Source organism: Pungitius pungitius, chromosome 12 (assembly GCF_949316345.1).
Source record: "Pungitius pungitius chromosome 12, fPunPun2.1, whole genome shotgun sequence".
Classification (NCBI taxonomy): domain Eukaryota; kingdom Metazoa; phylum Chordata; class Actinopteri; order Perciformes; family Gasterosteidae; genus Pungitius; species Pungitius pungitius.
The window spans coordinates 13847774-13858950 of NC_084911.1; the positions used below are offsets into that span (position 1 = coordinate 13847774).

The 11177-nt window shown below is 47.7% G+C and overlaps 1 protein-coding gene across 4 annotated transcripts; it reads right to left on the bottom strand.

Annotated features, from left to right (window-relative positions):
- Window positions 1–175: 175 nt before the first annotated feature.
- On the bottom strand, window positions 176–7709 carry LOC119220736 (SWI/SNF-related matrix-associated actin-dependent regulator of chromatin subfamily E member 1-like). 4 transcript variants are annotated; one of them, XM_037476946.2, is made up of 11 exons: window positions 7634–7709; window positions 7060–7107; window positions 6187–6230; window positions 5513–5611; window positions 4185–4277; window positions 3573–3704; window positions 2865–3036; window positions 2444–2616; window positions 2252–2353; window positions 1919–2168; window positions 176–1574 (listed from the first exon to the last, which is right to left on the bottom strand). In XM_037476946.2, exons 2-11 carry the CDS (start codon window positions 7064–7066, stop codon window positions 1249–1251), a joined length of 1398 nt encoding a protein of 465 aa, XP_037332843.1. In that variant the 5' UTR covers window positions 7067–7107; window positions 7634–7709; the 3' UTR covers window positions 176–1248. The 4 variants fall into 4 exon arrangements, with proteins under 4 accessions (XP_037332843.1, XP_037332844.1, XP_062422118.1 ...); XM_037476947.2 differs by having other exon boundaries at window positions 4197–4277; window positions 7634–7707; XM_062566134.1 differs by lacking the exon at window positions 5513–5611 and having other exon boundaries at window positions 4197–4277; window positions 7634–7707.
- Between the last annotated feature and the right edge of the window lie 3468 nt (window positions 7710–11177).

Consider the following 11177-nt stretch of genomic DNA (forward strand, 5'->3'; position numbering starts at 1 on the left):
ATGTCTTTAGAAGGCAGAGTACCCACACAGACACAGGAAGTCCACAAACCAGGATCGTGGCGTAGGTTCCTGGGGAGTCCAGATGCTGGAAGGCCACTTTGACAGCAGGTTGGTGAAGCTGTGGGGGATGGAGTCAGGACATTGTCTATCCACAAAAAGACAACTGTGACAAAAAGACTGAGAAATCCTCTTTATTTGGCTACATAAGTCCAGACAGTACAAAAGAAAGACACCCCCCCACCATCATATTACTAAAACAGTCTATTACAGGTAGGAGTTGTTCGAAGGAATGAGCGAGGTCACTTTTGAATGATGGCTGCATTTCACTGCTTATGGTGTCAATATGCAGCCTAAAGGAGGAGAGGAAATGCTGACTCACTACAACAGCGCTTTCTACATCCATGCTAACTCAGTAACTTTTATACCAACAGGTTTCCTTACACATTGGGTGCAACACTGATGACCTCAAACAGTTTTCCTCCACCTCAACCCTAAGACTCAAGCAATTGTTCAGATTGTAATATAGCATGCAGACGAATGACCATGTGTCATCCTCCATACTGACCTCTGACCTGGACAGTCACAAGGAGCCAGCGGGGTGAAGGTTTCATACAAAGGCTCAACTTGAGTATATTCATTTAAAAAGGATCAACGACATCTCTAAAAACAATGTGTAGTAACAGTGTTAGCTGTTGGGGGAGGGGGGCGGGGTTCATACTCTACACGAATCCTGTGATGTTTGCAGCTGCCGTCTTGTTGAAGGTTTCCATGTCATCAAGGCGGTGATCCTAGAAGTGTGTGCCGTTCAAACGTTTCAGCAACATGTGACAGTACAAAGTTTGCCCTTCACACAGTAGCACCATGACACACATGACAGTATGATAGCTTAAAAAAATATCTTATGGCTAATCGATATTCCTGAAATGCAGCCTCCTAAATGCCAGAATGTGCTGCGTTTTACTGGGAACGTGTCCGCGTAGTGATGGAGTTCAGGGGTTGATTTGGCTGGTTATTATGATTTAAAGAATGCATCAAATTAAATCAATCAGAGGAAGGAATGCTTTTAAAACGGCTGGAACACACAAACTCAAATCCTTTGGTGGCATCTCAATCCATTCATTACAATCCATAAAGCAGGCATGCTGAGGAAGTTACGCTAACTTACTACCCAGCAGGATGCCGCTTGGCCCAGTGAAATGCATCAACCAGCACAGTGTGCTGTGAGAACCACCATGCGCCCTGCAGGCTTCATGCATCATACTGCTGGCTGGGGGATCGCAGTGCTGCTGGGGGTGCTGCTTCTTCTGAGGGAGGGGGAGGCGCTGCAGCCACACTGGAGTTGGTTTCCTGAGCCGCTGGGGGGTCAGGTGTTGCTGCTCCAGCGTTGCTTTCCGAGGAGGGGGGGGGCATGCTGTGCCTGCCGTCATCACTTGGGGTACTGCTGCCAGGAGTGCTGCTCTCCCTGGTTAGCTCCGGGGGAGGGGCAGCTTTATCGGTAGCAGAAGGGGCGGGGTCAGCTGGTGCCAGTGTAGCTGGTTGAGGGTCTGGCGAAGGCTCTGTAGGTGCCACCTCATCTGGGTGGGGGGAGGGCAAAAGAGATCAAAGATCAAGTTAGTTTGACAGTTTGTGAGGAAGTCCAATAAGTGCCACATCAGCTTAACCCTAACCACCATCCAGGCTCCTCCATGTTTAATGGAGTACTCCAGTAAAATATTAAAGACACGGTGCGACTGCCAAACAACAAAACAGTGTCATTCCTAGTGCTGAGCCCATCGATGTGACCGGCCCTCCAACCTGATTGGGAATCTCTCAGGTCAAGGTCACTAAGGGGAAATATCCCCCCTCATCACCATGGTCCTGCTGCATGGACATCTTTCAACCAACAGGTTGCAAATATACAGTTTGTTTTAGTAGGTACCCGTCTCCATTGGTGTGGGTGTGTCCTCCTCCATGGTCCCTGAGGTGGGGTTAGCTGTGCTGCTAGCATTGGCCCCGCCCTGCTCTGCACCTTTGTTCCCAGCTGCATCCTGCTGCTGCTGAGCAGCTTTCTCGGCTTGCTCTGTTGCCTCTCGCTCTCTGTCCTCCGCACGGCGCCGTGCCGCCTCCTCAGCAGCGGCCATCTCGGACGCTAGTTTCTCCATGTCCACCTCCACCTTCTGACCGCAAAGCTGGAAACAAAGGAACACATGTGAAGAAAATAGCTTCTCCAGTTACCGGACATCAACCGACGGTGAAAAGCGCCATCGTGTACCCGCTTGAGTTCAGTGTTGAACGAGTCAGTGGTCTCCAGGAAGCGTCTCTTCTTGTCTTGGTGCCGATCCTCAATCTGCAGAAGTTCTGCCTCCAGCTTTCTCTGAACCAAACATGAAATACACAAATGTTTGTCTCTGAGGTGAGTTAGTAGCATCTCACGTACCGTCTCATATGTGTCCATTCAAGCTACCTGGTGCACCATTAGCGACTGGACCTGCCTCTTGAGGACCTGCATGCGGGCCGTGGTGACCACCGAGCGGACGTCGGGCACCACGATCTCACTGAGGATGTCACTGATGAGCCGGTGGTTCCTCTGGAAGCGAGCGGCTGCTGTGTGCTTCACTGAAAAACCATCGTCGTAGTCTGGACCACAGAAAGAGACAACAATTAACAGTCCGCCCCGATGGAGAAGCTAAATGTACCTTCAAAACTTCTGTTTCAGGTGCTAAGAATTAAGACTGTTGGCTGCATAACCATCAGCTTGAAGCACCTGGTGTCTAAAGCTCCATATTTCCTCACAGAGGCACTGGGGTTCACAACTATTGCTGCTCAGAACCCATATCAAACACCTTATAGGTTGACTTTATAAAACATCCAAAAGTCAAACTCGCCATCGGGGTCCTCAGCGGGCTGAATGCTCATGTACGGCTCTCCTTTGTCCATGCGGCTTTGTCGCTGCCTGCTCTCCTCCTCCATGGCGGCCTCGGCCCGGTTCTTAGCGTTGACGTAGGCCAGGTAGGCTGGAGAGTTGTGGTAGGCCTTCAGAGAATCGTTATACTCAATCTGACGGGGGGGGAGGGAGGAAAAGCATACAAGATGAAGAGAATCAAGACAACCTCTCCAGTTTGTGTTGAGCCATTTTGCTGTTAATGTATCTTGAGCATCAGAAATAAATAGAGGCTGGTGGCCGTGGTCTTGTTCTTCATACAGGAACAACCAAGTAAGTCTTAGTGGACACCTTAGAGATGGAAGCCTTGAATAACAATTAATAATCGCCCTCAGCCAACCAATGCGTTTCATATCAATGTCTGTCCAAAATGTAGGGAAAGTGGATGGATGAAGAAATTCATGCAATTATCTACCTTCATTGAACAATCATTAGTCTTTGAAAACACAGCTGTGCTCCATCACTAGATAATAATGTTTGGATTGAATTTGCAAAATAATGGCATTTGTGAGTTTGAAAAGTGCTTCCGATTGTTCTGGGACTGATAAAGTTTGACTACATTTAAAAAAGGAAATCTGATTGACATTGAGACTCAACAGAAGCGTGCAGAGCTTCCCCAGAGTCCCGTGTAGACCAGGAGCCTCCTGCTCACCTTCTCAGCTTCGTACTCGTTCAGGTAGTCTTGTTTCTCCTCGTCCGTGAGGTCTCTCCACATCCCTCCGATAATCTTTCCGATCTCCCACAGCTTCAGGTCCGGGTTGGATGCCTTCACTTGGTCCCATACCTTGCAACGGCACAAACACACAAAAACAACATATGGTCACAACAGGGAAACTGCAGTGAAGTGGAAAGTTGGGTTACTATAAGGAGAGCGGAGGTAATAAAAGGCAGAAAGAAGACCATCTTGGATTGAGAATTGTGAATCTATTGTACACAATGATTGTTTGGTATGAGGTAAGCATCATTTGTGTTGGCTGCAATGGAAGGAAATAGATCTCTTTAGGATGTTGAACACTAGAGAAGCATGCACAGGGGGGGAAATGAAGGCGGCAGCAGGTCATGCTTGCAGCTTCTCTTTATCGTTGACAGAAATGGGGAGCGGCTGTAAGCCAGAGGTAAAACAGAGCACACAGCGTCCACTGGGTGCTTGAGGTGGTGGTGAAGGCGTCATGGCTTGGCTGTTTCCCACCCAAAAGACCCCTGCAACTTTTCAGGGGATGGGAGGACAAGCAGTAAAAGCAGACACCGTGGATGGGTGTCTTACCTTCCTGCTTACCTTCCGGCTGTACCGCATGTAAGGCATCAGTGGCTTGTCTGGAGGTTTGGGAGGCTTTGGGACGGTGATCCCTGAGGAGTTCTGTGGAGGGTGAGAAACAGGGCAAAGAGCTTAGAGAGGAGAGCAAAATAAACTGAAGCATCAGCCGATTGTGGCCTGTTGTCGACACGAAAACACATGACTAGAATGGTCCTGAAGGCTCAGCTACTTCCTACAGGCAAACACAGTTATGACACAGTCGTGTTTGGATAATCTAACAACTACAAATGTAAAAACCATATTGGTTGACATTTAGGAGTTTGCTGATTGGCAGAAGGTCGTTTTTGCTTCCGGAGAGATTTAGTTGAAGCAAATCAGACCCATCAGACTGGCAAGAAGGTTAACGGAGGAACACATGGCCCTGTCCCATACAAAGGTACAGAATCATCTGCACCAAATATTCATACTGCTGTAGGACATAAGGCATCATAATGGATGCTTGACAGGTCGGACTATGAGAACATCTAGATCTCTAGATTTACAGCAGGACATTTGAGCACAGGTTAAAGGCTAAACATACCAAACCTTTTCAGTGCAACACATTAATACAAATGTGAAAGTCATCCCACAGGGATGCAAGAACACCAAAGGGTAATCTTGCTGAGACAGGGAGTACTAAAGCCAGGTGGATAATGATGACTAATAATTGAAGCAGCTCTTTGTCTTTGGCCCACGCTTCTCAGGCCCAGAAAGTGATACAAAGTTCTATTCACATGTCTGAGGGTTCTACAGACAGCTCTGTCTGTAAACACATCAGACACAGGAGGTCCTACAGAACTACAGTCAGAGCTCAACCATTGATTCATCAACTTTTTATTTTCAGATCTATTAATAAAGTAAACTATGAATGGAATGAGTTGAGAGCTGATTTCGATTCCTTCTTGGCACTGTGGAGCCTCAGGCATCAATGCCTCTGGGAGTTGGCTTAACAGAACACCTGTTCTTTACTTGCTAACTGAATGGAAGTAAATGCTTTGGTGGAGGACATTTAAACGTATTCACTGAAATTAATAAGACAGTATTTTAAACTGACAGTAAAAATGTATTCATTTATACTCTAATGTACACTAAAAATGTTATTTTGTTTTTAGTACAATTACAAAAAACAGCTAATTGGTCCAGAGAGACTATTTAAACATGGGCACCCACAGATAGTGTAGGTCCTACATGCTGCACTGTGACTTCTGATGGCCCCTTCTATCTCTTGTCACTTTCTAAGCCTCCTCCCATTTCTCCTGCATCCATCCCATGATCGGATTTTGTCATCAATTGGTTACCCTGCTGGAGCCTCCGGAGCTCCCTCCCAGCCGCAGGTTGTTGTAGGCCAGATGGCTGTACGGGTTGTAGCCCACAAACCCTGGGGTGGAAGGCAATTGCTGATGGAAGACAAATGAGACAAAATACGAATGAGAAATGGCTTACAAACAAGAGGAGGAAGAGGGATAAACATAAATAAGTGACAAGGGGACTCTTGTTTGCGTTCCCTGGGGTCATGCTGGACAGAGGAGGAAAAAACTCACGAGGTGTTGCTTGTCAATCAGGTTGTGGCGACAAGCTCAAGCCCGGTCAAGTTTTAAAGCTCACGTTGCATTTGATGAACAATGTGACCACAGCATTGCATTTCAACTTCAGACAGACTGCTACCAAAATGAAACTAAAACTGTACAGATGTGCTAAAATGTAATTTTTATACCCAATAAACCATAAATGAGTGGTAGTATGATTGTAAAAAGCATAAGTGAGTGAGGACGGAGCTCTTCTACTGTGAGAGAAACAATGAAAACATTTTATATATATATATATATATATATATATATATATATATATATATATATATATATATATATATATATATATATATGGAAATAAAAGTGAGTACAACATCCAGAAAGAAACCAGAAAGAGCGTACAAAGCCAACAATGGCTACTAAGCTGGAACAGTGACACTTACTGTTGTTGGGGCGGGGGGAGGAGGGGGGGCGTAGGATGGTCGTTCTGTAAGAGAAGGAGAAGCAGAAAAACACCCGTAAGGCGGCTGTTATCACATCCTGCTTTGTGTGGATTATACTATACTTTTACAGCAGAGACGCTTTGCAGTGTGCTGAGAACAGGAAATAGTTGTCTACACGTACAGGCGTCAACTAAAGTCCTACTGCAGACACTACACAAAGGGTTAGGAGACTAATCGATGGCTTTCTGGTCCACAAACCACGATGGAGCCACAGTGTAAACAGTCCATCTGGGTCAGAACCATCGCCTGTATACAAGACGTGGACCAACGTCTATCTTTTTTCACAAGCCAGGACAAGGACAGTAGTGGCCATAGTGATAACGACCTGTCAATCACAAGGGATCAGCCTAATGTCCTATTGGACTCTAAAGAACCAAGTAAATTCTAATGTTATAATGGTGAAGTCTGGTAGTTTAGTTTGAGAGAGATGTTTTCAAAGTAATATAAAACAAGAAGGAATTAGGACAAAGAAAAACTATTAATGCGAATTAAATGTTTGCTCCCAATTCACAATGGTTTGATAAAAATAGTCCATATGGATGGCAACAATTAAGTAAAAGGATAACATTTGAACATGAGAAGACACAACCGCATCGATCTCTATCGATTCATACAGGGAGTCTGTATATTGTTCAGAGCATCTAAAAAAGATATATTAACTCTAGTCCCATCCCTGACTCGGAAGATTTACACAATCCGAACAGTGAGTTGTGTCCTCAGTTAAACCCTTAGCACAGCACCCTGTCGGGACTAGAGCGGACTGTTACAGACTGGACCTGAGCGACCAGATGCTGATGGGTTCACGTCACTCACTTGACATCGTGGCTTCCAAGTACACTAGGCAATCTTCATCTGGTCAACCTGGAGGAAACACATAAAGGAAGGCAATCAGTCACACATGCTATGAACTACAATCATTCTGCTAACTTGTAGCTCGCTATCACTGTAGCATAAGGACGCCGTCAGAGGATTTGAAGTGAACGAGTACCAACGACAGCTAAGAAGGATAACGGCAGAGCTAATGTTAACTTCCGCCGCTAGGCCATTTAGCCTTGCAAAGAGGCCATTTAACCTAAATCATATTATTGGGATTACATGTAATGGATCTCAGCGTCATTTAGTTAATAAACAGAAAAAACTCAGACAGAACTCATGCACACGGTAGACGCAACAGAAGCTTTGCGTCTCCCTTATGTTCGTTAGCCTAGCCGTGAAGCTAGGCTAACGAACAATACAAACCGGCTAACATTACGTCGCGGCGCATAGCTAGCCACACCATCATATTTTATCTCTGCTAAAACGACTACGGTAGACCTCCTTTTTACACGTACGGTCAAAAAGTTGTAACGTTTCTCAAGTCATTATGTTATAAACGGCGTGAACATACTCAGTCAATCGTCCTTTGTTCCCTCCGTGGGGCCGCTTGTTCCGCCTCATGCAAATCGGAAGTGTCTTTTTTTCTGTTGAGCGGAAATTATATTTTCAGAATAAAAGCGTAGCTTAAAACGGCTGTACAGTTGCTATCAAAACACAACAATGAAATAAAAAATGTTGCCTAAATACTTTATTCGAGTAATAAAAAAAGAAACCTGTAGTTTGCAGCAAGACGGGAACGACTTTATTGGATTCACACAACCAAACCGTCACTTTCTGTATTTGTCTATGACAATAAAAGCTACACTTTAATGTCGCATTAAAACTGAACTCCAGGTGAATTATTCTTGCCATAGGACCCCATATAAAGTCTAAGCACTGCAAGCCGAGGAAACATACTTCTTCCTGCTCCCTGCTCCCGGCACACACACACTGACCTCCACACACAGTGAGGGGTTTTGCAGTTGTCCTCCCAGCCACTGGATCTCAGTGGGTTATTTTCGTTTCTCCTCATTTCACTTCTTATTTTTCTAATAAATCTGTTCAGGCCACTTCCATAACAACCAGACTAGCATTTTCGCTGTCGCTCCCAGTAAGGGTCTCTCTGGACATCGGCCTTCATGACCAGCAGAGGCCTCTGAGTGTCAGTCAATATCCACGGGATTCACCAAGCCACCTGCAACGTCTCAGCGGGTAATAGAGCTAGTGCCGAGAGGGCTGCCATGGCAAGTGTGTTTGATGTTCAGTACCAGTCATTGGATTGAGTTAGAAAATGTGTCCAAACCTTACACTGCTATGTATCTTTCAATCTTGTTCCACCTTTGAGAGGCATCTACCCACTCTGGAGTAAATCTTCTCCAAACGTAACTTTAGAAAGTATCGTCTAGCTCAGGGGTGTCAAACTCATTTTCCCCGAGGGCCACATCAGCATAATGGCTGTCCTCAAAGGGCCAGATGTAACTTATAAATGTAATCGAATGTAATGTAAAATAAATGTAACTACTCCTTAATGTTAAATAACTCATTATTTATTATAACTTATTCAAGTGACAATTACAGTTGCATAGAAAACATGTTTGCTTGTTGCTCTAACATAAATCCTTTTCAATTTTGTCAGCTTATGAAAACCCACATAACTCCATTAATGAAGGATCAAACTGTCCAAGTGAACAAGAAAAATAACATAAAACTGAGCTGCAAAGAACATGTATGACACATGTAGCATTTTACAAAAAAAGGCTGCACACAGCCTTGCATCCAACTGATAGTTTGATGACAACAATTTGTCTGCATACACACATAATGTCAGGGTGGGTCGGGCTGGAGCAGGTTGCAGTGCGGACTCAAACGTTTTTCAATCAAAAGGTGCTCTTTATTCTCACAGACCATACGTGCTCCCACGACGAACGACAGTAGACAATGACGCGACAAAGGACAACTGGCACACAGGGCTTAAATACACAAGGGAGGTGCAGGTGATTGGACACAGGTGGAAGCAATCAGGCAATCACAGGACAGGAAGTGAAGTTACCCAGAGACACAGACACAAGAAAGCTACAAAATAAGACAAACAGACCCAAACCGTGACAGAACCCCCCCCTCAAGGACCGAATTCCAGACGGTCCTAAAGGAGGGTGGAACCCAGAAAAACAGACAAGGGAGGGAGGGCGGGGAACCCGACAACCCCCGGCCGCCCAGGGGACTCCAAGGGTCGGCGGCACGGTGTCGGGTCCCTCCGGCCGGGATGACCGCCGGACCTCAGGGTCTCGGGGGGCGCCGAGCGGTGCGGCTGCGGCGCCGTCGTGGCGGGGGGCACCGAGCTGTGCGGCTGCGGCGTCGTGGCGGGGGGCGCCGAGCTGTGCGGCTCCGGCGTCGTCGTCGGGTCCCATGCATTGCAGCCACATCCAACAGCTCCTCAGTGATCGAGAGGTCCGACTTTACGCCTCTAATAAAAATTGATAACTGCGCTGTGTCCGTGTTATCTGTGCTTTCATCAACAGCTAATGAAAAAGCTGTGTAGCTGCGTGTCTCCTCGGCCAGCTGTGTTGTAAGATTTTTTGCTAGTTCCTTCACTCGGTCGGCGATGGTGTTTCTTGATAAACTGACATTTTTAAATGTCTGTAACTGGTCTGGACACACCTGCTCACAGACCTTCAGCATGCACTGCTTCAAAAACGCTCCCTCTGAAAAAGACTTGGAAGCGTGGGCGATTTCTTCAGCCACAATGAAGCTAGCTTTCACCGCGGCCTCGTTTTTGGCTGTGGATTTTATGAACAAACTCTGCTGCGACCGCAGTTTGCTTTTTAATTCTTGGGCAATTTGTTGCTTTTCTTGAAGGCTAACTTTAGCGTACTTAGCTCCGTGTTTGGTGTCAAAATGTCGACGCAGATTGTACTCTTTGACAACCGACACCGCCTCGTAACACAAAAGACATACCGGTCTTTCTCCTTGAAGCACAAACAAGTATTCGCCTTCCCATCTTTCTTGAAACAGTCTTTCGTCTGCATCAACTTTTCTCTTTCCGGACATTTTCGGATCATTATTTATATCTCAATTCCACTCGTTGGCATGGACACTGCCGCGGCTAGCGTAGTCGAAAGGCATTGTGGGAAATGTAGTTTTTGGTCAAAGCGCGCTTTTTTTGGATGGAACGCTATTTTTTGGTATTTATTTTTAGACACTCAAAACTTTTAAGCTTTCGCGGGCCACATAAAATGACATGGCGGGCCACATCTGGCCCGCGGGCCTTGAGTTTGACACATGTAGTCTAGCTCAAGATGCTGTGGTGTTCCTTGGGCATGTCGTGTCTCGCCACGTTTGACACTCGAAACACCGACGAGGTCACAACTACACCAAGGAACTTCAACTGAAGTAATGCGACTGGGTTTAAAAGTCAACACGTTCATAGTACGAGCCTATGAACGTGTTGACTTTTCCCAGCTGCTGGGTGTCTGCAGGGTCGGCGGCCGGGCCTCAGGGTCTCGGGGGGTCTGCCGGGTCGGCGACCGGGCCTCAGGGTCTCGGGGGGCGCCGAGCGGTGCGGCTCCGCCGTCGTCGTGGCGGGGGGCGCCGAGCGGTGCGGCTCCGGCGTCGTCGTCGTCATGGCGGGGGGCGCCGAGCGGGGCGGCGTCGTCGTGGCGGGGGGCGCCGGCCCAACCCCTGATCCCACCCCCCCTTCAAGGACCGACTTCCAGGCGGTCCCAAGAGGGTGGGAGGGAGGGTTCATGGTCGGGCGCCGCGGGGCCGGGAGCGGGGGCGTGGTTCTCGGGGCAGGAACGGGCGCTGACGGGCGTCTCGGGGAAGGAACGGGCGCTGACGGGCGTCTCGGGGCAGGAACGGGCGCTGACGGGCATCTGGGGGCCGGAACGGGCGCTGACGGGCGTCTGGGGGCCGGAACGGGCTGGGACGAGACTCTGGGGGCCAGAACGGGCGCAGGCGAGACTCTGGGGGCCGGAACGGGCGCAGGCGAGACTCTGGGGGCCGGAACGGGCGCAGGCGAGACTCTGGGGGCCGGAACGGGCGCAGGCGAGACTCTGGGGGCCGGTACGGGCGCAGGC

Coding starts and splice junctions, on each gene's coding strand:
- LOC119220736 (XM_037476946.2), bottom strand. Junction 3,705..4,184: donor GCCGGAAGGTAAGCAGGAAG/GTAAGACACCCA, acceptor TGCCGTTGCAAG/GTATGGGACCAAGTGAAGGC. Junction 2,617..2,864: donor GCCCGCTGAGGACCCCGATG/GCGAGTTTGACT, acceptor TCTGTGGTCCAG/ACTACGACGATGGTTTTTCA.